Source organism: Ranitomeya imitator, chromosome 2, assembly GCF_032444005.1.
Source record: "Ranitomeya imitator isolate aRanImi1 chromosome 2, aRanImi1.pri, whole genome shotgun sequence".
Taxonomy (NCBI): Eukaryota; Metazoa; Chordata; class Amphibia; order Anura; family Dendrobatidae; genus Ranitomeya; species Ranitomeya imitator.
The window spans coordinates 36,157,125-36,184,497 of NC_091283.1; the positions used below are offsets into that span (position 1 = coordinate 36,157,125).

Below are 27,373 nucleotides of genomic sequence, written 5' to 3' on the forward strand. Positions count from 1 at the left end.
GTCCGATCACCAGAGGGAAAAAAAAGCGAGTCCTCACCGGGATAATGGAGGATGAGGAGAAAAACCAAAATAATCAAAATCGGAGACTCCTTAGTGGGTTAGATCTTCTGGGCAGCAGTTATTCTGAGGTAGGTCCTAATACACACCACTGCGTCAGATCTAAAGGGATGACACTCAAGATCGCTGCTGTGGACGCACAACTAGATCCCCAAACTGTCACTTTACTGAATCTACAAATTTCCAGTCATGACTTTCTTCCCCGCACGTCTCACACCTCAGCGTCCTCACCTCACACACGGCGGTTACTAACACTCCTAATTCCTGTCAGAGAATCTCCTTCTCGAGTTCCCGCGCATTTTCCAGAATCTTCCTGCACTGTCAGGCGCTGCCCGCCCTCAGTCCTCACGCTGATTGGCTGAGCAGCTCCCTGACTGCCCTGCCCTGCCCTGCATGGAACTCTCGGGACAATTCTCCCAGAGATGTGACGTCAGTTACAGCTACCGCCGCTGATTGGACGAGTGTTGGACTTTGCTTGAACTCTCGCGAATATTCTCCGTAGTCTGTGAGGTAAGTTGCGCCGTGATTGGCTGTCTCTGCTGGGAACACTCGGGAAACTTCGGGAGGGTTGCCTAGCGCCGATAGCAGCGTGTAAAAACCGCGTTCTGATTGGTTAGAAAGGTTGTGACGTGTCTGCACTCTACACATATATTGAGAGCCGGAGCAGTGCGGAGGATCAGTTACTGAAGACGGTCGCATTCTGATACAAGCTCTGCAGCTCTTCCAGGCTGAGCCACCTGTCCTGACTGCACAAATCCTGACAGAAGATGGCATCCAAAGGAGTGGCGATTGGCATTGACCTGGGCACCACCTATTCTTGTGTGGGGGTCTTCCAGCATGGCAAGGTGGAGATAATCGCTAATGACCAGGGAAACCGCACCACCCCCAGCTACGTGGCCTTCACTGACACCGAGAGACTGATCGGAGACGCTGCCAAGAACCAGGTGGCGCTCAACCCCCAGAACACCGTGTTTGATGCCAAGAGGCTGATTGGCAGAAGGTTTGATGACCCTGTGGTGCAGGGTGACATGAAGCATTGGCCCTTCCAGGTGGTGAGTGATGGGGGAAAGCCCAAAATGAGAGTGGAGTATAAAGGAGAGCAGAAGACGTTCTCCCCGGAGGAAATCTCCTCTATGGTGCTGCAGAAGATGAAGGAGACGGCAGAGGCTTATCTGGGTCATCAAGTCACCAATGCCGTTATCACCGTGCCAGCCTACTTCAACGACTCCCAGCGCCAGGCCACCAAAGATGCCGGTGTCATTGCCGGGCTCAACGTGCTGAGGATCATCAATGAACCAACAGCAGCTGCCATCGCTTATGGCTTGGATAAGGGAACCCGTGGGGAGCGCAACGTCCTCATCTTTGACCTGGGCGGTGGTACCTTTGATGTTTCCATCCTCACTATTGATGAGGGCATTTTTGAGGTGAAGGCCACAGCAGGTGACACTCATCTGGGTGGAGAGGACTTTGATAACAGAATGGTTAACCACTTTGTTGAAGAATTTAAACGCAAACATAAAAAGGACATTACCCAAAACAAGAGGGCTCTGAGGAGACTGAGAACTGCCTGTGAGAGGGCCAAGCGCACTCTGTCCTCCAGCACCCAGGCAAGCATTGAAATTGACTCCCTTTATGAGGGCATTGACTTCTACACCTCAATCACTAGAGCCCGCTTTGAGGAGCTGTGTTCTGACCTCTTCCGTGGTACTCTGGAGCCTGTCGAGAAAGCCTTGCGAGATGCCAAGCTTGACAAATCAAAGGTCCATGAGATTGTCCTAGTGGGGGGCTCCACCCGTATCCCCAAGGTGCAGAAACTGCTACAGGACTTCTTCAATGGGCGAGATCTGAACAAGAGCATCAATCCAGATGAAGCTGTGGCATATGGGGCTGCTGTTCAGGCCGCCATCCTCATGGGAGACAAGTCTGATATAGTGCAGGATCTCCTTCTTCTAGATGTGGCTCCTCTGTCTTTGGGTCTGGAGACGGCTGGAGGGGTTATGACTGTCCTCATCAAACGCAATACTACCATTCCTACCAAGCAGACCCAAGTGTTCAGCACCTACACTGACAACCAGCCTGGTGTCCTCATTCAGGTGTACGAAGGTGAGAGAGCCATGACCAAGGATAATAACCTGCTGGGTAAATTTGACCTTAGCGGAATCCCTCCAGCTCCACGAGGTGTACCCCAAATTGAGGTGACCTTTGACATAGACGCTAACGGTATTCTCAATGTGTCTGCTGAGGACAAGAGCTCAGGCAAACAGAACAAGATCACAATTACTAATGACAAAGGCCGACTGAGCAAAGAGGAGATTGAGAAGATGGTGCAAGAGTCGGAGAAATACAAAGCTGATGATGATGCACAGAGAGAGAAAATTACTGCCAAAAACTCCCTGGAGTCCTATGCCTTCAACATAAAGAGTATGGTGGAAGATGAGAATATGAAGGGGAAGATCAGTGATGATGAAAAGAGGATAATCTCAGACAAGTGTAAGGAGACCGTCACCTGGCTGGAGAAGAACCAACTTGCTGAGAAAGAGGAATATACCCATAAGCAAAAGGAGCTGGAGAAGGTGTGCCAACCCATCATCACCAAGATGTACCAGGGAGGTATGCCAGGGGGAATGCCCAGTTCCAGCTGTGGTACACAGGCCAGGCAGGGTAGCAGCTCTGGGCCCACTATTGAGGAGGTGGATTGAGAACTTTGAACTTTTTTTTTTTTTTTTTGTTCTTCTATTTTGCACTCAGAATTTCTCCAAAAGAGAAACCGATACGACTGTTCTGTTTATTCTAAGTTACATATGCTAAGGACCATAACTTTTTTTTTTCTGGAATAGAATTGTGTAGATAAACAAACTTGCTATTGGATATGTGACCTATTTTTGGAAACAACTTGTCCTTTATAGTCTATATTATGTAGGAGAAATGGTACTGTACCTGTGTATTTGTGGCGACTTTTATGTTTTACATGTCTGTTTTGATTTTTTTTTTTTTTTTTTTTTTAAATCTGTTAATAAACTTATTTTGTTGAATTGACATGCCTATTTTTTTTTCGATTTATTTTTTTTGGGTGTTGATCTTACAATGTTATATACCATAGATTGGCTTTACATACCAATAATTGATGATCTCTATTTCAGTACTGTTTGGGGGAAGGGTAACTAAGATGTGCCATAGCGCTATGATGGTGGGTAGTTGTACTTGTTGGACCCCCTTTTCGAAGAGCTGTTGCTATTATAGAAATTGATCATTTTTAGTGTTCTAGTTCATAAGTTGCCTTTTTAAGCTAATGATCTTAGGGGCATATCCACTAAATGAGTCAGAAAAGTGTTCCAGTCAGCCTTTTCCTTTTTATTGTGTATGGAAGGGTAAATTTGGTATTTACACTTGTTAAAGCTCAAAAATGCAGAATGACTGTTGAAAGCAAGCATATGTGCTCGGTCAGCGTCGGACTGGAGCACCTTGGGCCCACCAGAGAAAATCAGTGAAATATATCGTGGCACTGCTGTGTCGGTGCTCAAGATAGGTTTCCCACACCAGTAAGTAGACTAAGTAAATAACTTGGCACTCAACAGATAGTAAGTGATGAGTTTAGAACAAAAGGTATTTATTACTTGAATTGCAGTCCAATTAAACGTTTCGGTCAAACTTTTGACCTTCTTCAGTAAGCCGACTGCTAGTTTCACGGTAGATGTAAGAAATCAAAAAAGGGGAGGGGGCAGGTCCTATGTTGTAGTATTGTATAGACCTGTCCAACAATGGCGTAAGCATCTAATAATTAGATTCAATTGTAGAACTTAGGAAGATAGTCTTATGTGCATAATTAGCGGAGGACTAAAGTGTATTTATATTATGGGAGAAAATGCCCAATGAAATACTGGTGGCGTTGAATGAATACACTAAGATATACGCAGGCTAACAGAGCCGAAGTAGTAGTATAATGTCTAACATGGCAGACTATAAGTGAGTCTCCAAGAAAATAGGAAAACTGGAAAGAATCACTCCAGTGTAGAAGAAGTTGGTAGTGCGCATCAACGCGGTGTCCGCCGCTTGTTGAAATACTACAACATAGGACCTGCCCCCTCCCCTTTTTTGATTTCTTACATCTACCGTGAAACTAGCAGTCGGCTTACTGAAGAAGGTCAAAAGTTTGACCGAAACGTTTAATTGGACTGCAATTCAAGTAATAAATACCTTTTGTTCTAAACTCATCACTTACTATCTGTTGAGTGCCAAGTTATTTACTTAGTCCACCAGAGAAAATCATTCTTGGGGCCCACTATGTAGCTACATAGAAATACATTCAAGACCATCAATTGTGCTGTAAAACACGCTAATATCAGGGCATAATATAACGTAGTACACATCTTAATTATGTAGCCCCCTCATAGGGTCTAATACAGCACCCCACAAAAAATAATGCAACCCCCTCATACGGTATAATGCAGCCCCCCCCATAGAATATAATGTAGCTCCCTCATATGGCATAATGCAGCCCCTCCACAGAATATAATGTAGCCCCCTCAGTATAATGCCAACCCCTCATAAGGCAGCCACCCATAGGGCATAATACAGCTCCCCTCATAGGGAATAATGCAGCCTTCTCCACCATTGTACTCATTACCACCTCCATCATTGCCTCCTCCCCACCACCATTGTCCTTTCCACCACTACCATCTTTGTCCTTTACACCACAACCATCATTGCCCCCACCACCATCATCATCATTGCCCCCACCACCATCATTATTGCCCCCACCACCATCACCATTTCCACCACCATCATCATGGCCTCCAGCACCATCATTATTGCCTCCCCCCCACACACACAACTGCACAAACGGAGGCAGGGACGCACACAAGCAGGCACACACACACAGCACCCACTCACCCCTCCGCACGTTCCCAGCAGCCGCAGCACGTCCCAGCAACTTTCTGTGTGAAACAGCCGCGCTGAATGATGACGTCATCCAGCCGCGCTGATTCAGACAGGAAGTGCCGGGCAGGAAGGAGGATGGCGTGGATCCCTGCAGCTCCGCTCTGGTCCCAAGCTGCAAGGATCGCAATCAAGGATCGCCACCCTTTAGGTGCCAACCTCCGGGGGCCCCCCATTCAGCAGCAGCGGCGGGCAGTGTTAGCCTCAGCTTGCGGCTAACGCTGCCTGCCATTAAAGTGAAATGGTATTCACGCCTCTCGACGCCCATGGGGGCATGGGGAAGCGTGAATATTCATTTCTCTTAAGTAGCAGGGACAGGCTTCTGTCCATCTGTTGCTCTCTGGCACCAGAAGGGCCCCCCTTGACTCAAGTGCCCCATAGCAGCTGAGTGTGCCGCTATTAGCGACACTCCACTGGCTGGGGGGGGCCCTGGAGCAGTGGGGGCCCTAGGCAGCTGCTGGCCAATATGCCAGCAGGTGTCAGTGCCTGGGCCCACCGGAGAATCCTCCCGTTCTCCGGTGGGCCAGTCCGACCCTGTGCTCGGTTCACCCTTGGCGTGGCTAAACATTTAAGGGTATGTGTCCACGTTCAGGATTACATGCGGATTGAACAGCCGCAGCGTCCAGATGTTACAGCAATGAGTATACTCACTCATCACTAGTTCCAGCTGTTTACATGAGCTGAGAATGGTTGCGCAGGTGTCAGACCCAAAACCACCAACCCCTTTCTGATGTGATGCTTATGACTGTTAGGGACAGTGGTGGATGCCTAACAGTGACATCTTTCACTCATAGACTAATATTGGATTTGCTTTATCAATACATTTTGAACTATAGCCATTGGGTGAGGGATGCCTCCTAGTCAGAGTGCCTACTGTTCACTACGTACGTATTGACAACTGAGTTGTAATTTCATTTTTTTTTTCTCATACATTTCTATGTGGAATAATAGAGAAACAATATGAGTTTTAAGACAAAATGCTCGATAATCAATATATCACAATTAATTACTAATAAAGATGTCGAGAGAGCTGGCAGATCATCTTAAGGGCTCATGCTCACTTGCGAGAAACTCGGATGAGTCTCACATGTTAATACCCGGCGCTGCTGCCGGTACTCAGATCAGAGTGTGCGGCCGCATAGCAATACATGCAGCTGCATGCTCCGCTCCTGAGTGCCGGTTGCAGTGACGGGTATTGCCATGCCAGACTCATCCGAGTTTCTCGCAAGTGAGAATGAGCCCTTAAGCAGATTCTTTTTCAGGCATACGATTCATAAGATTAGGTCCCTTTGCCTGTGTCTGTCAGATATGTTCAGGAGGTATGTGTCCAACAGTGGCCACGGTCAGGATGGCTGCTGATTAGTGATGGGCGAATGTGCTCGGATAATGTCTTACCCGAGCATACTTGGGTGTTATCCGAGTATCTTGGGCGTGCTCGTGTATTATGTTCGCGTTTCTGTGGCTGCATGATTTGCGGTTGTTAGACAGTCTGAACACACAGGGATTCTGTAACAAACAGGCAAACCCTGCATGTGTTGAGGCTCCTCTAACATCTGCAAATCGTGCAGCCCCAGGGATTAAATCATAATATACGAGCACTCCCAAGATACTGTGATAACATCCGAGCATAATCAGATAAGACGATATCCGCACACATTCGCCCATCACTAATGCCGAGTCATCCGTGCACCATAGGGAGTCATTCTGTAAAAAAAAAAAAAATTATAATTGCATGGTATACGTAGCCTCTATATAAAAGTGCAGTCAAAAACAGCATGCAGATGCTTACTGGCCAAAAGCAGTCCAAAATAACAATTTTGACTTTCATCTGGTTAAATGGTGGATTACGGCAACGATACAACATCGGGAAAAGCTCCAGATATATACTGTAGGCTAAGAGCAAAAATGTAGTGTGCATATGACCTTCAAAACAGTTTCATGAAAAATGCCCACAGACATGACTGCCCACACAGAAAGTTGCCCACATGTACAAAATAACAGTTTAACCCCTTTACAACATCTGCTGTAAAAGTATGTTGCACATCGGAAGCGGGAGTATGGAGCAGGCTCCTCCAATGAGCCCGCCCCATACCTGGCAGGTGATGGCTATGTATTACAGCCAGGACCTGTCGCTAACAATCGTGGGTGGAACAATGGTGAACTGTCAATACAGCGGCATTTAACACGCACCAACATGCCCCCCTTTCCTCATTTTCTTCACCCATCAGTGCTCCCGTGATGTGATCGTGGGCCGCTGATTGGTTGACCTGACAGCCGGGGGTCAGCTGATGACCCCTGTGCCTGTCATTAAGGAGCTATTGTAAAACCATGCATGTGGCCGGACTTCAAATGAGACTGATTCCTGCTGTATACAGCACATCACTGTATATAGAACAACTGATCGGATGATTGTATGTTCAAGTCCCCAAGTGCTAACAATAACCGTAAAGATTAAAAAAAAAAAAATGAAAAACACCCCAAAAACCTAAAAATTCAAAACACTCTTTTTTCCCCCATTGAAAATAAAGATAAAAAAAAAAGAAATACACATACCGTATTTTACGGATTATAAGATGCATTAGACTACAAGACTCACCCCAAATTTTGGAGAGAAAAATGGGAAAAACATCTTTTAATAAAATGGTGGTGCATCTTGTAGTCCACTTTTAAGGTAGCTTATGGGTGGGTGGAGGGGTGCTAAGGTGGAACGTGGTCCCAGGAGGCAGGGTCGCTTATGCAGGAAGCTGACAGTGGTGGCAACAGGAGTGTGGTGATGCTGCGGGCCCCAGGCTGGGAGGAGGGGGTGTTCGGCAATGTGAGGCTGCAGCGAACTGTAGGTTTTCAGAAAATTTTGGGAATCCCCGCACTTCCCATCTTTTCCACTGCGGTGGACTTTGGGAAAATGGCTTCAAGAGGTGGCACATGCGCAGTTTGAGATCTCAGGAACCAAGATCTCAATTTTTAGAGGAAAAAAGTGCATCTTATAATATGAAAAATATAGTATGTGATGTTGCCGCATTCAGAAAAGTCCAATCTATCAAAATACAAAAAAGAGTTAACCTGATCAGTAAGCACAGTAAATGGAAAATATTCAAGAACGCCAAAGTTAATTTTTTTGGGTCGCCGCAATTCCAAAAAAGGCTGTAACAAGCGTTCAAAAAGTTACATCTATCTCAAAATGGTACTAATAAAAAAAATAAAAATGTTGTCTCATCCGCAAAAAATAAGCCATCACATAGCTCCATAGACCGAACAAAAATGTGTCAGTGGTCTTGCAAAATGATAACACAAACTAAAACATTTTTTATTACCAATTTGCAACAAGTGCAGAGTCAAACACTGAAGCGCAACAAGAGGAGGAATGCTTGGACTTGCAACACAACTTGGGGTTTTGAGAACCAGTTTGGTGCTGACTATTATATGTAGAGAGACAATTTAAAGAGGTTGTTCACCACCAGGACAACCCCTTCTTGATCTAAATGTTTGGCCTAGATAACATAAAGCGTATATTCACCTCCCGTGCTGGCACCGTTCCACTGGTGTTGGCACTCATGGTGCTGGGGCCCTCATGCGGTTGTCGGACACGTAGTGCCTGGTGCCCAATCAGTGCTGGTGTCACTGTCCCGCCTTCTGTTGAACTGAACCCGACGAGGAAGTCAGATGGGATGCAGCCCTGGATTCCTCTTTATGTTCAATTCGTACAAAGGTGGGTACAGTGACGCCAGAGCCAGTGACGCCAGAGCGGATTGGGCGCCAGGCAAAACATGTCATACCAAAGCCCCAGGACTGCTGGAACGGCGCCAGCACAGGAGGCGAGTATAAGCTTTTATCGCTTCATTGGGGTACACAGAATAACATGGGTGTATGCTGCTGCCACTAGGAAGCTGACACAATGCAAATAAAAAGTTAGCTCCTCCTCCGCAGTGTACACCCCACCGACCGGGGCCAATCTGGTCAGTTTTGGCCAATGTAAGTTATGTCCACCACCTTTCTGGGCTTACCATATATACTCGTGTATAAGCCGAGTTTTTTAGCACATTTTTTTGTGCTGAAAACGGCCCCCTTGGTTTATACACGAGTCCATTGTCCCAGAAAGACGGCGGGGAGGGAGAGCGGCGGAGTAGCGGGTCACAGAGGAGGAGCCGGCGGCAGTGGCTAAAGCCTGTGCCTCTGCTAAAGAGCAATGAATATTCACTGCACTGGCAGTGAATATTCATTTCTCTGTAATAGCGTACAGTGACAGACGCCGACTTCCAGCACACATCCTATGTACCTTCCTGCGCGCACAGGCTAGGTAAGAAGGATTTTTTTTTTTTACAGGAGCCATGCATACAAGGAAAGGGGATAAGGAGCCATGCATACAAGGACAGGACGGGGGAGCCATGCATACAAGGATAGGGATGAGGGGACAATGCATACCCAGCTTATACTTGAGTCAATAAGTTTACCCAGTGTTTCATGGCAAAATTAGGTGCCTCAGCTTATACTCGCGTATATACAGCATTCTATAATGCTGTATATCTGCCCCAATCCGGAAGAGAAGAAAAATATCTTATTATACTCACCTGCGGGTCAGTCCGGTCCAATGGATGTAGCTGGTCCTGGAACGGTACCTATCTTCTTATCATCGCCGTCCTCCTCCTTGCTTCGTGTGGATGACGCGTCCCTGCATCATCCACACAGTCTCCTTGGCATTGCGATCCCGCGTAGGCGTACTTATCTGCCCTGTTGAGGGCAGAGCAAAGTACTGCAGTGCGCAGGCGCTGGGCCTCTCTGACTTTTCCCGGCACCTGTGGACTGCAGTACTTTGCTCTGCCCTTAGCAGGGTAGTGAAGTACGACGGCACTGGATCGCGACACGAAGTAAGCAGGAGGACGGCGTCGCATGAAGATGGGAGGTGCCGGAGCAAGAAGAGACGCCCCTCGGACTGGACCATCCCGCAGGTGAGTATAATAAAAGTTATTTTTCCACTCTTACAAATCGGATTGGGGGCAGATATACAGCATTATTGAATGCTGTATATCAGCCCTGAAAGGTGATGGCCGTAACTTATATTTGCCAAAACTGATGACAGGTTCCCAATAAGAAATCTTATGCACAGTTTTTGTTTTCCTGACTAAATTGGAAAACTGCAGCACGTCACTTTTCTTAGCTTGAAGGAAGGGGAAAATTCAAGCAACCCGCATAGAAAGAAATCCCATAAAAACAATCAGAGCAAGGATATAATCATAAAAAATTGCTTTATTTATTAAATAACAAATAGACTATACCATACAAACGAGCAACAATTGCATATATATAAAAAAATGTATTTAAAATGTATATAAATCTATATAAGTGCCTGCAGTTAGCTGGTGTCCCATTTATATAAATCCTGTGTCCATCATGTCATACCACATGGCCGATAAAAGTAAAAAGGCAATGATAAAAATCGCAAATAAATAAATGTGAATTGAGTGCCAAGTAGAAGCAGGAATCTGCAAAGATGGGAGTGTAAAAAATACTCAATCTGGATGTGCAACACCCGTGCATAGATGTGAAACAACTATACACCGCATAAAGCGGCAACCAACAAGAAAAGTGAATGAGCCAATGGGCAATATAAGGGGACACTTACTAGTAATATATGACTCCGGTTCCAGGGACCACCAGTAACTATCCAGGGCACCCCGACGCGCGTTTTGGACGCACGATCCTTCGTCAGGGTGTGTGTAGTTTTAACAACAACAGGGGCTTTATATAGGGTCATAAATGAATAAGTTAACCAATGGCTGCAGCCGCAGCATGTACGGCGCATGCGCCGCCGGGGTAACCCGGAAGCCAGAGCCGGAGACGCCACGTGACCGGACGCACAGGGTCAATTCCCGGCGTTGCCAAGGCCACAGTGATGCTCCCGATGAGGCCGCCGGACCCCAGCCACGCATGCGCACCACCGAGGATGCGCCATGGGTTCCTAGTGTGACGTAAGTATAAACAAGCGTGCAATAGCATAGCAACACGCGTGCGCACTACCGAGGATGCGCGATGGGCTCCAAATGTAACGTAACTATAAACAAACGTGCGGTCAAACATGACATCATCATTAGAGAAGAAATATATCTATATATATAAATGTACGAGGAAGTGTGGGAAAGGAGTGGACAAAGTGGAAAGGGGACAATAAAAGTAATACTTACAATAATAGTAAGCAGGGGACAATGTGATATTATAATGCTGCAGGGACATGGGCACCGCTATGGGCGCTTCTTTTGCGCCTGCGTATGCAAATTTATTCCTGGGGCTGTGGGAGAGGGACCTCCTTGCATCTGACCTCATGGCATCAATGGAGCGCTTCCCCTTGTGGGTGCGCTTCATTGATGACATCTTTTTTATCTGGCAGGGATCAAGAACACTGCTTGAGGAATTTATGGGTCAGCTCAATCAGAACTCTAGCAATATACATCTAACCTTTAAATGTGACCCCAATTGTATTGAGTTCCTAGATGTGTATGTAAAACGCGGTGAGGATAATCTTTTGGTTACTGATTTATACCGGAAACCTACATCTGTCAACTCATTCCTTTATGCCACATCATCACACCCGAAAGCCATGATAAGATCTATACTGATTGGACAATTTTTGCGTCTCAGAAGAATATGCACTAATGAAGATGATTTTTTTAAACAATCTACTGACTTAAAAGCCAGATTTTTAGAACAGGCCTACAGCCACCGATCAATTAAAAAGGCCTTCAATTGAGCTAAATATACTACACGACATCAGACGTTATACTCCATTAAAACCAAGCCGTCAATTCAACCAACTAGATTCATTACTCAATTCCATGGCCAATCTGAATTAATGCGCCAGCTCCTCACAAAATCTTGGCCTATCCTCCAGAGTGACCCAATATTAGCACAATATATTGGGGATCGTCCCAGTATAACATTCAGAAGATCACGTAACTTGAGGGACACCTTGGTTAAAAGCCATTACGTAGGAGATCCTAAACCATCTGTATCTTTTCTAAATAAAACCAAACCAATAGTGGGATGCAGACCCTGTGGGAATTGCATGGCCTGCCCGAACATTAAGCGGGCCCAAACATTTACGAATGCTAAAGGCACGGCTACATATAAAATTAAACATGCCATTACGTCTACAACAAAAGCAGTAATCTATTTTGCCCAATGTCCCTGTGCCCTTATATATATAGGGATGACGACACGTCAATTAAAAGTCCGTACACGTGAGCACATCCTGGGTATCCTAGCGGCTAAAGATAATGATGACATTAATTCATTAAAAACTATACCTAAACACTTCAAAATATACCATAATTGTGATGCATCCCTCCTACAGGTATTTGGTATCGATAAAACTGTAGTTAATGAAAGGGGTGGTAAGATTAGTAAACCCTTGGCCAAACTTGAAACTAAATGGATCTGGTTGTTAGACACGGTGGCCCCGAATGGCCTTAATGAGAATTTGAGCTTCGCCCCGTTTCTAGAATAGTCCATGAGCCGTTCTCTTTTTCTCCTTTTCGCTGAGCAGACAATGCATATGTATATGTATTATTTTTATTCTCTTTTATATATTATTTTAATTACTATTTTTTAACACTGCAGTGGTTTTTTTTAGCATATAATTGCTTGATATTAATCTTATATGTTTTCTTACCATAGGCTCCTACTATGTTGATACTGTTTTGATATTTACCTTCTTGAGTGATTCGGTCCTCTTCCTGGATATTTGACGGATGGATCTTGTCCGTTGATTGCTACTTGTTCTTTACATGACGTATACCGTGGATTGGACTACTATCCCATATGGGTGTGGACTCGTATGTTGGGATTGCCAAGCATCATTGAGACTCCCTTTGTCTGTAATATAATAAGCATAATTATGATTGTGTAATATTGATTTATATTATTTAATCTATCTATTTATATTTATTACTTTTTTCATTATTTCCATTTTTCATTATTCCCATATTTCAATCATATATATCTTTTCTAATATGGGATTATGCATAACTAAACATGTCCCTGCAGCATTATAATATCACATTGTCCCCTGCTTACTATTATTGTAAGTATTACTTTTATTGTCCCCTTTCCACTTTGTCCACTCCTTTCCCACACTTCCTCGTACATATATATATATAGATATATTTCTTCTCTAATGATGATGTCATGTTTGACCGCACGTTTGTTTATAGTTACGTTACATTTGGAGCCCATCGCGCATCCTCGGTAGTGCGCACGCATGTTGCTATGCTTATTGCACGCTTCTTTATACTTACGTCACACTAGGAACCCATGGCGCATCCTCGGTGGTGCGCATGCGTGGCTGGGGTCCGGCGGCCGTGGCAGGAGCGTCACTGTGGCCTTGGCAACGCCGGGAATTGACCCTGTGCGTCCGGTCACATGGCGTCTCCGGCGCTGGCTTCCGGGTTACCCCGGCGGCGCATGCGCCGTACATGCGGCGGCTGCAGCCATTGGTTAACTTATTCATTTAGGACCCTATATAAAGCCCCTGTTGTTGTTAAAACTACACACCCCCTGACGAAGGATCGTGCGTCCAAAACGCGCGTCGGGGTGCCCTGGATAGTTACTGGTGGTCCCTGCAACCGGAGTCATATATTACTAGTAAGTGTCCCCTTATATTGCCCACTGGCTCATTCACTTTTCTTGTTGGTTGCCGCTTTATGCGGTGTATAGTTGTTTCACATCTATGCACGGGTGTTGCACATCCAGATTGAGTAATTTTTTACACTCCCATCTTTGCAGATTCCTGCTTTTACTTGGCACTCAATTCACATTTATTTATTTGCGATTTTTATCATTACCTTTTTACTTTTATCGGCCATGTGGTATGACATGATGGACACAGGATTTATATAAATGGGACACCAGCTAACTACAGGCACTTATATAGATTTAAATACATTTTTTTATATATATGCAATTGTTGCTCGTTTGTATGGTATAGTCTATTTGTTATTTAATAAATAAAGCAGTTTTTTATGATTATATCCTTGCTCTGATTGTTTTTATGGGATTTCTTTCTATGCGGGTTGCTTGAATTTTCCCCTTCATTGTATGTAGTGTTATACTACAGTACTTACACACTGGGTGTCCTTAGGGTATTTTATTTATTAATTTATATAATAATATCAATGTATATACGTTTTAGCTATTTTTACCCTATGTACATTAGTGTGTTTTATTAATTAGCTTGAAGGAAGCAACAAGTGCAAAATGCAGCAAAAACCCAGTTATCAGATTTTGCTGTGTTTTTGATGCAAAAAAAACTCAGAAACAGGCACTATAGTGTATCATCATCAAAAACGCAGCAAAATCTGCTTTTTATAAGCAGCTTCTTCACTGCAAAGAGAAGATTTGGCATGCAGAAAAAAAATCTGCAAAAACGCAACATGACTTAGGCTATGTGCCCACGATCCTGAAGTAGCAGCGCTTTGGACAGTTTATATTCGCTGCGTCCAAAGGGTTGCCTTCTATTGAATGCAGGTAAATCCGTCTGTGTTTACTTAACCATGCAGATTAACCGCATTCAATACATTGTTGATTTAATATCTGTTGCAGAGACTAGCATCTGTGCAAGAGAAATTGACACGCTGCGGGGTCTTGAAAGACGCGCCACATGTCAGTGTCCGCGGGTGATCCACAGATGCACGCATAGTGGACATGGGATTTCTAAAAATCCCATCCACTATGCTATAACATCTGGATGCTGCGGGTTTGACGCTGCATAAATACGTAACATCAATCCCGCAGCATTTCCTAATCGTGGGAAAGTACCCTTATATTTACTTATATTTGTGTTTTATTCATGATTTAATTTGTGCTTTTTATTGAAGCCTCTAGTTGTTTTGTTTGACATTACGGGTGTGGTGTTATCCAGAGGTTTAATTTATCCTTTGCTACTTTTTTGAAATGTGGCAAATTTAAATAAATGTACTCCAAGACCATTACTTGCATACAAAACCTAATTTTATTATTGCAGTTGAAGAGTAACATACATTTTAAAGAGAGGCGTGACATCTTACTTTAAAATGGTGAAGAAAAAGTACAAGACAAAAAAAGTATCTTTAATATTGCACAAAAATCATCGGTGTTTGCCATTTTGAAAAAAAAATGGTACAAGAAAACAAAACTGAAGCATTGAAGACAAAGAAAAAAATAATTTTGCAAAAAAAAAAAAAAAACATGATGACAACCCAAAATCTTAAAGGGATTATCAGCCCAGAATTACTGTCCCGCCACTCAGTGCTACCCAGTGAGGCCAATCACTTAAATACATCTTCCCACCTCCTTGCTTTACCCCTAAATCTCCACCCCATGTTTGTTTGACATATCTGGTTTCATAGAGCTAGAGAAGGGTGGAAATAGATGGAAATTAAGCAGGTGGGAAGGTGTATATGCGTTATTGGCCCCGCCGTGGACAACCGAGCGCCGAGGTCTGATGCCTCTCACACAGCCAAACCAGAACTCTGCTTTGCACAAACAAGGGGCAGTACTCCAAAACACAGTGTCTGCAAATTGAATTTCTGGTTTGGCTATTATCCTAAGTCATGTGACAAGGCTCGTTAAAGGACTATACAACGAGGTCAACCATCAGCACTCAGACAGGGGATGCACGCTCCAAAATCCAAGGATCCAATCAGACAAAAACGCATATAAAGAAGAAAGAGCAGCATCCATACCAGGTGATGTTAATCCAAAAAAGTTCTTTATTCCGCCATGATAAAAATACAACGTTTCGGCCTAGTTGGCCTAGTTATACTTGACAAAGGCCAACCAGGCCGAAACGTTGTATTTTTATCATGGCGGAATAAAGAACTTTTTTGGATTAACATCACCTGGTATGAATGCTGCTCTTTCTTCTTTATAAGGCTCGTTAAAGGGTCAACATAGACTTGTAGGATTGCTAACTTCCAATAGGTGGCGCTAGAGATCTAGCTCTCTTCCTCTCTGAAGAGACAATTTGCATAATTATAAAATACCCAGTAACATCATTCTAAGGGTATGTGCACACGTTGCGGATTCTCTTCGGATCCACAGCGTTTTTTTGAGGTGCAGAAACGCTGCAGATCCGCAATTTACAGTACAATGTAAATCAATGAGAAAAATAAATGCTGTGCACACTTTGCGGAAAATCCTCTGCGGAGACGCTGCGGTTTAAAAGAAGTAGCATGTCACTTATTTTTTCTGAATCTGCAGCGGTTTTGTACCCATTCCATTATAGAAAACCGCAGGGGTAAAACACGCAGCAAATCCGCAGGAAAACCGTAGAAAAAACGCACAAAAACTGCTGCGGAACCGCACAAAAAACTCGACAAATCCGCAGGTGCATTTTCTGCCAGGAGAGGCAGAATCCACACCAGAAATTCCTAAGCCTAATCCGCAACGTGTGCACATAGCCTAAAAACCGCACCCCTTAAGGTGTTCAAAACCACATTCAAGAAGTTTATTAACCCTCCAGGTGCTTCACAGGAAATAATGGAATTTGGAAGTAAAAAAAAATTGAGAATTTAACTGTTTTTCACAAAAATTGTACTTTAGACCCCAATTTTTTTTTTTCACAAGGGTAACAGGAAAAAATGAAACCCAAAATGTGTTGTGCAATTTCACCTGAGAAGACAGATACTCTTCATATATGGGGGAAATCACTGTTTGGGCACACAACAAAGTTTGGAAGGGAAAGAGCGTCATTTGACTTGTTGAATGTAAAATTTGTTGGAATAATTAGAGAATGCCGTCTCACGTTTGGAGAGCCCCTGATGTGACTAAACAGTGGAAACCCCACACAAGTGACCACATTTTGGAAACTAAACCCCTCAGGGAACTTAGCTAGATGTGAGCACCATCAACCCACAGGTCCTTCACAGTTTATAATGTTGAGCCATGAAAATAAAAAAAATATCACATTTCTCACACAAAAATGTTTTTAGCCCAAAACTGTGCATTTTCACAAGGGCAACAGGAAAAGTTGGATCACACAATTTGCTGTGCAATTTCTCCTGAGTATGCCGATATCCCATATGTGGGGGAAAACCACTGTTTGGTCGCATGGCAGGGCTCAGAAGGGAAGGAGTGCCATTTGACTTTTTGAATGCAAGATTTGCTGGAATCATTAGCGGAAGCCATGTCGCGTTTGGAGAGCTCCTGATGTGCCTAAACAGTGTGGTGAGCACCTTTAACCCCCAGGTGCTTCAAAGAAGTTAATAACGTTGAGCCATGAGAATAAAAAAAAAAAAACTATTTTTTTTCCCCCACAAAAATGTTCTTTTGGCCCCAAATTTTATATTTTCACAAGAGTAACAGGAAAATGGACTCCACCATTTGTTGTGCAATTTCTCCTGATCATATTGATACCATAGGTCGATCACAATTTTATACCATTGGGCAGTGAATAAAATAATATTTTTACCACCAAGATTTTACATTTTCACACTGGGAAATAGATAAAAATGGCACCAAAATTTCACTCTCAATTTCTTCTGAATGTGGAAATACCCCATATGTGGCTGTACAGTATTGCTTAGCCACATGGCGAGGCTCAGGAGAGAGCTTTTTTCCTCCTAGATCACAGATTTTGCTATAATAGTTTGCAAACTCCATATACAGAGCCCCTAAGTGCTAGAAGAGCAGAATCCCCCCTCAAATTACCCCATTTTGGAAATTATACCCCTTTGAGAATTTATCTACAGGTGTAGTGACAACTTTGACTCATGTGTTTTCCAGAAACAAGCAGCAGATGTTGCTGAGTGAAAATTGCAAACTGCCATTGTGGTGCCTGTATGTTGTAGTCCCCAGTAAGTTGCAGTCACCAGTACGTGGTAGTGCCCAGCACATGCTTCTGGAGACAGGCACCTGTAAATTAGGTGGGATGTCATCACTACAGAAATGACAAACATGTTGACGCTAAATGTGGTTTAGGCACACTGTGGTGATCAAAAGGGAGTATTTGGATTTGAGAGTGCAGAATTTTATGAGTTTCTCTTGGGGGCGAGGAGCCATAGCGCTTTTCCAGAGCCTTTGTACTACCAGTAACATGGATTCAGTTAACAGATGATCAACGGGGACTTGTTTTTTTTTGTGGATTGATTTGAAGCTTTTGTAGGGAACATTTTCCATAACATTTGGGATAAAGAAGAATACAGCAACAGCAGGTGAAGAATTGGATTTATTTTTTTGTGCTGTTATTCATGCGGTATAAGCGATTAGTCAACTTTATTCTTCAGGTCGGTGCGACTACAGTAATACCAGATTTATATACAGGGTGGGCCATTTATATGGATACACCTAAATAAAATGGGAATGGTTGGTGATATCAACTATCTGTTTGTGGCACATTAGTATATGGGAGGGGGGAAACATTTCAAAATGGGTGGTGACCATGGCAGCCATTTTGAAGTTGGCAATTTTGGATCCTTTTTTTCCAATGGGAAGAGGGTCATGTGACATCAAACTTATTGAGAATTTCACAAGAAAAACAATGGTGTGCTTGGTTTAAACTTAACTTTATTCTTTCATGACTTATTTACAAGTTTATGACCACTTATAAAATGTGTTCAAAGTGCTGCCCATTATGTTGGATTGTCAATGCAACCCTCTTCTCACACTCTTGACACACTGATAGGAACACCGCTATAGTTTAATGGTTGGCTGCTGTCACACATCAAGATGTTTTTTATTGCAAAAACTAGTTTTTGCAGCCATATTTTGATAGCTATCATTTTTCCATGTTTTTGCTGACAGTCATGTGAGAGCTTGTTTTTTACAAGACAAGTTGACATTTTTAATGCTACCATTTTTGGATCGCTTCCTATTCCAATTTTTGGGAGGCAGAGTGAACAAAATCCAACAATTATTTTTGGATTTGTTTTTTTATGTTGTCCGTGTGTAGTAAAATTGCTAAGGCAGCTTTATTCTTCAGGTCAGTACGATTGCGATACCTCATTTATATCATTTTATGTTTTGGCACTTTCACACATAATTTTTCTATGGAGAAAATTATTTTTGCATTGCTTTATCCTGAGAGCTATAACTTACTTTTCCACTGACGCAGCTGTATGGCAGCTTGTTTTTTGCGGGACAAGATGACGCTTTCAGCAGTACCATTTTTATGTAGATTGGTCTTTTTGATCGCATTTTATTCCACTTTTTGCTCGGCGATATGATGATAAAGCACAGTTTTTGCCTTTTTTCTATGGTGTTCACTGAAAGGTTTAACTAGTGGACAGTTTTAGGCTATGTGCACATTGCAGATTTTGATGCGTTTCCGTGGCATTTTTGGACACGCGGAATTGCATCAAATCCGCAGTGTAGTGCACAACCAATGTTAGTCAATGTGAAATTGACATTTGTTATGCACATGCTGTGGAAAAAACGCGCGGTGTGCTGCTCAGTTTATTCTGATAGACTTTCAGTCATACATGGACATTTATGTAATGATAATATACTCAGTTCTATCATTTATTGTATTTGTTATACTTTGCTGCCATCTACTGGCCATTGCCGTATCACATTGTAATATTTGTTATGGTCCTTTCCCACAACACCTTTCTGTCTTTAGCTCCTCCTATCTTTTTCCTTCTTTTCCTGTTTTGTAAAACGTGCCATGCTGGATCTCACATGTGCTGCAGAGCTGGAGAAAGGATTCTCCTGTTACCTCTAACCTGGAGCTTCTATTATCTCTATCTGGTGATTCTGTAACAGCTCTAACCTACAGTCCTCACTCTTACCAAGGTACTGTAAATAAAACCTGTTGAATTTATCACTGCATCATCCTTCCGGATCACCACGCACAGCTGATAAGGACTAGGAGCAGTTAGTGAGTAACGCTGTCCGCCATTGTTTATATAGCGATTCGTGATCACATCCCTCAGATACATCATCCACATATATCGGTGGCAGAATAGTAACAAGAGACCTAAGTCTACAGTGTCTGTGTGCATATGCATTGTCTGCTAGCAAGTCTTAACCGTCCACCATCTTAGCTAAAACATGTCCACAAAGGGCACCGTGGACCCATCTGCAAGTGAAGCACATCAGGTTCCCGACACCATAGATGCTGGAGTAGCAGAGTCCACACTTACTGCAGAACAAGACGTACGACCCAGACGTGTAACCAAGCCGACACAAAAGGCCAAAAAGATCTTTGAGACTACGAGAGACGAGTTCCATGATAACCTAGAACATTTATGGGGCAGAGTTAACCGCCACATTGAAGAGTTTATCTGCCGCCTATGATCGCTACCAGAGACTGCAAAGTACATCGCATTCCTGAGTAACTGTGACATGGAAGATGCCCCAGCAGAAGTAACTGAAAGGGAAACTCTTCTCCAAGAAAAGACCTCATTAGTACGAGATGCCCAGGATAAAGCAGAACTCCGTATCGCTCACCTCCAAGAGGTTAGGTCACATCGCACAACATCGACCAAAATCACAGCTCGGTCTTCCAGATCATCTCACTCCAGGAAGTCAACATTGTCCGACAAGCTACTGGAGATCCGTGCAGCTGCAGAGGAAGCTAGAGTAAAAAGCTCCTTTGCTAAAAGGGAGGCTGAAGTGGAAGTGGAAGCTCAAAGAAACAAAGTGGAAGCTCAAAGAAATGAGATGGAAGCTCAAAGGAAATTAAAAATACTCCAAGCAGAAAGGGAAGAAGCAACAGCCCTTGCTAAACTGAAGGTCCTGGAACAAGCATTGGGACAAGAAGACAATTCGGACTCTTATTCCAGAAGAAATGGAGGACTCAGCTGATCGCACTTCAGACTACGTGCTAAGACATTTAACATCTGCACCAGCACCACCTCCAGTTTCTAACACGGATGCGCCCGCAAGTCAAGAAATGTCGCCACCTACTGCCGACAAGGTCACTTCCAGCACTAACTCACAATTTAGGCAACAGCCAGCAGAACCTATAGAGACTAAACCGCAGTTTAACCCTTATGCCGCATCATTTCGTCCTGATTTGTCGCAGTCATATAAGCCAGACAATGCAACAATGATCGGGAGATCGGACATGTCTGACTTCACCAGATACATGATTCGCCGGGAGTTAATAAACATTAGTCTCTCAAAGTTTGATGATCGTGCTGAGAATTATAGAGCCTGGCAATCCACCTTTCAAGCAGTGATCCAAGACCTAAATCTCACCGGCAAGGAACAACTGGATTTGCTTGTTAACTGGTTAGGCCCTGAATCAGCAGAGCGCATAAAGACAATAAGGGCAGTTCATGTGGACTATTCAGATGCAGGTCATATTGCAGCCTGGGAGAGACTGGAACAAACCTACGTCAGCTCAGAAGCCATAGAATGTGCCTTATTTAAAAGACTGCAAACCTTCCCAAAGATAACTAACAAGGACAATAGAAAACTTCAAGATCTGAGTGACCTGCTAAGGGAAATAGAATTGGCAAAATTAGACCCACGTCTCTCAGGACTGAGCTACCTAGATACTGCTCATGGCGTTAATCCAATAGTGTCCAAGTTGCCACACGGCATGCAGGATAAATGGGCAGACCACGGCTCATGGTAGAAAAGGCAGCATGATGTGTCCTTTCCCCCCCTTTTCATATTTTTCCAGGTTCATCAGTGACCAAGCTCGGAAGAATGATCCCAGCTTCGACTTCACTGAGCCTACTCCACCAGCATCATCATCATCTACAAGGTATGATAACATTGCCAAACGTAGAGATTCAAGGAACACAGTATCCGTGAGAAAGACTGACGTTCCACTTACTACACCTGCCTTCACTAAGACAAATAATGTTGCTCTTAAAGTCATGGACAGTAACCGTATGTGCCCTATCCACAAAAGGCCTCACCCACTTTAAGAATGTCGTGGATTCAGAGCAAGGACTTTGCAGGAGCGTAAAGATACCCTCAAGGAGCTTGGGATATGTTTTAAGTGTTGCACCTCCTCAGACCACCTCGCTAAGGACTGTAAGGCCGCCATTAAGTGCACTGAATGCAGCAGTGATAAACACGTCACAGCCATGCATCCCACGCCAGCTCTACACAACTCACAACCTTCTGCAGCATCTAACCCTGCTCAAAAGCATGGCGGGGAGCCACAGGTCCCTGACCCAACTGCAACAGCTGTTTCCTCCTCATGTACTGAGGTATGTGGAGAAGGGACTGATCCTAAATGCTGTGCCAAGGTATGTCTGATTAAGGTCTATCCAGAAGGACAACCCGACAAGGCCTCCAAAATGTATGCCATAATAGATGAGCAATGTAACCGATCTCTAGCAAGGCCAAAATTCTTTGAGATCTTCAACATTAAGGGACGAATGACTCCATACACCCTCAACACCTGCTCTGGTCGTATTGAGACTTCTGTCAGGAGAGTCTCTGGGTACATAGTCTCTTCAATCAAGGGAAACGTGCATATACCCTTGCCAACCCTAATTGAATGTGACCAGATACCTGATAACAGAGAGGAGATTCCCACTCTGGAAGCCGCACTTCATCATCGCCACTTGAGGCACCTGACTAATGAAATTCCTCCTCTGGACATGAATGCTGATATTCTCATCCTACTCGGAAGGGACATTCTGAAGGTCCACAAGGTACGCCAACAATGCAACGGCCCAGATGATGCTCCATACGCCCAAAGACTCGACCTAGGCTGGGTAATCGTGGGCGATGTATGTCTGGATAGGAGTCACAAGGCATCCGAAGTCAACGCCTGTAAAACGTATGTGCTCCAAAATGGTCGCGTAACTCACTTTAAGCCATGCCTTCATCACTACGAAGTGAAAGAGAGGTTCTCTGATTGCATCCAGGAGCCTGACATCATTCCCACTCCCTACGGTGATGACTTAGGGAGAACAGTGTTTCACACAACAAAAGATGACAACAAAGTCGCCTTATCCATAGAAGACAAGGAGTTTCTTAAAATCATGGACAGTGGATTCTTCAAAAATGAATCGGACCGCTGGGTTGCTCCCTTACCCTTCAAGGCTTCAAGGACCAGGCTTCCTAACAACAGAGAACAGGCCTTATCTAGATTCATCTCACTGCAGAGAACATTAAGGAACAAGCCTGAAATGAAGGAACATTTCATAGCTTTTATGGACAAGATATTTCACAATGATCACGCAGAGCCAGCTCCACCATTGCAAGCTGATGAAGAATGCTGGTATCTACCTTCCTTTGGAGTGTATCATCCAAGAAAGCCGAAACAAATCAGAGTGGTGTTCGATTCAAGCGCCAAACATGACGGCGTATCTCTGAATGACGTTCTCCTCACTGGTCCGAACCTGACTAATAACCTGGTGGGAGTGCTCATGAAATTCAGAAAGGAACCGGTCGCCATTACCGCCGACATCGAACAAATGTTCCATTGTTTCATCGTGCAACAAGATCACAGAAATTATCTCCGTTTTGTATGGTACCGAGACAACGACACCAACAAGGAAATGGTCGAATACCGCATGAAGATGCACGTGTTCGGAAACAGTCCTTCTCCTGCAGTCGCTACATACGGCCTAGGTAAGACCGCCTCCGATGGTGCTGCGGAGTTCGGGAAGGATGCCCAACAGTTTGTTGAAAAGGACTTCTACGTGGACGACAGTCTTAAATCCCTGCTCACAGCGGAAGAAGCCACAGATCTGCTCAAATGGACACAAGGACCAGAGTTCCTTCACGACCAATGCGAAGAAACAGCCGTTGAAGATAGCTTCAACCTTCAGGATCCAGATATCGACCCAGATATCCGTCCTGATGTCAGCACCTTCATCACCAAATTCAAGGAGGAGGTTGGCTTGGACTGTCGGCGTTTTGATCGCTTCTCAAGATGGACGAGGCTGGTTCGTGCCATTGCAAGGTTAGTACACATTGTACAATGCTATCGCAATAAGGACAGTAACAATGATTGTCACGGTTGGCATATCTGCCATAAGCCTCTCTCTGCAGAAGACATTGCTCTGAGTGAACTCATTGTGATACGCAATGTGCAGCAGAATGTTTTTCACAAGTAACTGGAATGTATACATAAAAAACAAGACGTTCCTAAAAACAGCCCCATTGTCAACTTAAACCCAGTAATAGACGAAAGGTGTTTATTGAGAGTTGGTGGTCATTTAAACAAAGCTAAATTGGATGAGGCAGAAAAGAATCCTCTAATTATTTTTGGTCATCACCATATCACCACTCTACTTATATGACATTACCATGAAAAAATCAAACATCAAGGTAGACACTTCACTGAAGTTGCCTTAAGAGCTGCAGGCCTCTGGATTGTGAGAGCAAAGAGACCGGTTTCCCATTTAATTCATCATTGCGTTCAGTGTCATAAGACAAGAGGAAAACTGCAATAACAGATGTCTGATTTGCCTGCTGATAGGACAAGCACAGAGCCTCCATTTACCTATGTTGGCTTGGACGTTTTTGGCCCATGGGCAGTCGCTGCACGTCGGACCAGAGGCGGGCATGCGGAAAGTAAACGTTGGGCAGTGTTGTTCATGTGCATGAGTGTACGAGCAATACACATAGAAGTGATAGAGTCCATGGATTCCTCCAGTTTCATTAATGCCCTAAGACGATTCTTCTCCATCAGAGGACCAGTAAAACAACTAAAATCTGATTGTGGAACAAACTTTGTAGGTGCCTGTCGAGAACTATAGCTGAATTCAACACCAGTCCAGAACTTCTTGACAACCAATGGCTGTTCCTGGGTCTTCAATCCTCCTCATGCTTCCCATATGGGCGGATCATGGGAAAGAATGATAGGCATTACTCGTCGGATACTGGAATCTATGCTGATGGACTCAAATCTTTCAAGACTCACTCACGAGACCTTGACCACTTTCTTAGCAGAACTATCTGCTATAGTAAACTCAAGACCTCGTGTACCCATATCTACGGATCCATAATCTCTTACAATTCTCACTCCGGCAACTCTCCTCACCCAGAAACTTGGAACTGTTCCTAACCCGCCTGAAGACTCTGTGTCCGGTAACAAATATCAGAGATGGTGGAAATATGTGCAACATCTGGCTAATTGTTTCTGGAATAGATGGAAGAGGGAGTACCTGACACTTCTCCAAAAACAAAGAAAATGGCAACAAGTAAAGCCAAATGTACAAGTAGGAGATATTATCCTCATGAAAGACCAGAAGGAGGAAAGAAACACGTGGCCTATGGGACTTATATCTAAAACCTTTCCAAGTGACGATGGCAAGGTACGCAAGGTAGAAGTGACAGTTACTAAGCAAGGTGACCCCAAATCTTTCATTAGGCCTATATCAGAGATTATCTTACTCATACCGGTTGAGGATTGATTATCCATCCAATCAGTAGGAACTCTTTCAAGGAACTTCAACCTTTGGATTACAAATGGGTTGGAGACAGTTTAGCCTAGCGCGGCTTCTCCAATCCAGAGATGGGTTATCCGTTGGATTACTTCAGGAACTCATTATAGACATTCGTCTATCTTGTTATACAATAAGATATTGTTGCATTGCATGCGTTGTTTTTATCTTACAGGTTGAGGTATCCCTCAATGTACTTCAGGTAAACACTTCCAATTTGAGACGGTTGGTATAGTGAAATCCGAGGATTTCAGACGGGGAGTGTGCTGCTCAGTTTATTCTGATAGACTTTCAGTCATACATGGACATTTATGTAATGGTAATATACTCAGTTCTATCATTTATTGTATTTGTTATACTTTGCTGCCATCTAATGGCCATTGCCGTATCACATTGTAATATTTGTTATGGTCCTTTCCCACAACACCTTTCTGTCTTTAGCTCCTCCTATCTTTTTCCTTTTCCTGTTTTGTACTCCGTGCCATCTTGGATCTCATATGTGCTGCAGAGCTGGAGAAAGGATTCTTTTGTTACCTCTAACCTGGAGTTTCTATTATGTCTATCTGGTGATTCTGTAACAGCTCTAACCTACAGTCCTCACTCTCACCAAGGTACTGTAAATAAAACCTGTTGAATGTATCACTGCATCATCCTTCCGGCTGATAAGGACTAGGAGCACAGTTAGTGAGTAGCGCTGTCCGCCATTGTTTATATAGCGATTCATGATCACATCCCTGATACATCATCCACATATGTCGGTGGCAGAATATGCGGAATCGCAGCTTTTTTCCTGCAGCATGTAAATTCTTTTGGCGGATCTGCGTTTCTGCTTCCATTGACTTCCATTGAGCCAAGCACATCCGCAGCAAACCCGCAGATGTAAAAAAGATCCCCAGATTTGCTGCGAATGAAACGCTGCAGATCGGGAGGAGGGAGTATGTGGGCGGTGACTATGTGCGGGCATAATGTGTGTGCGGGTCTGTTTGTGTGCATGTCTGTGTAAGCAGCCATTGTCTGGTAGTACTACTGCTCCCATCCGGCAATGAATGCTCACAGTGACAGCATTGCAGATGATGGGAAAGTAGTCCCATCATACAATGGCTGTGGTCAGTAGTATAAAGAAAAAGAAAAAAACATACGACACATTACAGTACATACACACAACATACAACACATAACAGAGTACATACTTACCAAACACCTAGTCCCCAAAGCCCTCGATTCTCCTGTAATAAAAATAACATAATAAACCAACCTATACTTACCTTTCAAGTTAATAATGAGAACGAGTGTTCCACGTCAATCTCCCATGTAGAACAGTGACATTGGGCGATGTCAGCGCCACACGATGAACTGACAACGGGAGGGTAATCCTCCGCAATGTATATCCCTCCGCCGCTGCCGGGAGTGAGGTCACTTAAGTTCATTCTCTCACCGGCAACGCTGTGAGAAAATTCCCATGCAGCATTGCCGTTAAGGGAGCCTGAACTCATGTAACCTCTTCAGCGATGCACTGCAGGAGCCATTGTCTCCTGTCAGTGCATCGTGGGAGGCCTATAGAGCAGTGACATCACCCGATGTCACTGTTCTATAGGGGAGATCGTCGTGGGACACTCGTTATTAAATGGACTGCATTGGACCAGGGAGTATATGGTTGGTTTATTTTTTGCAGGTGATCGATGGCTTTGAGGAATTAGGTCTGGTTGTAAGTATGGTGAAATTAAAAATATTAAAATACTTTCTTCAGGCTGTGACTTTATTTAACTCTTTCACTACTATAGGATTAGTAATAGATAGGCGTCTTATTGATGCCTCTCCATTACTAACCGGGCTTGATGTCACCTTACAATACAAAGATGACATTAACCCCTTATTACCCCATGTGCCACCACTACAAGGCAGTGGGAAGAGAGGCTAAGTGACAGAATTGGCGCATCTTATAAATGCGCCATTTCTGGGGTGGCTGGGAGCTGGTATTTGTAGCCGGGGGGGGGGGGGAGGGGGGGCGCAACAACCATGGTCCCTTCCTAGGCTGTGAATATCAACCCACA

General features: G+C 44.0%; 1 protein-coding gene across 1 annotated transcript; it reads left to right on the top strand.

Moving 5' to 3' along the window:
- Positions 1 to 741: 741 nt before the first annotated feature.
- On the top strand, positions 742 to 3,093 carry LOC138661638 (heat shock 70 kDa protein). The gene has a single exon (XM_069746471.1). The coding sequence runs from the start codon at positions 825 to 827 to the stop codon at positions 2,754 to 2,756; it is 1,932 nt and encodes a 643-aa protein (XP_069602572.1). The 5' UTR covers positions 742 to 824; the 3' UTR covers positions 2,757 to 3,093.
- Positions 3,094 to 27,373: the final 24,280 nt, after the last annotated feature.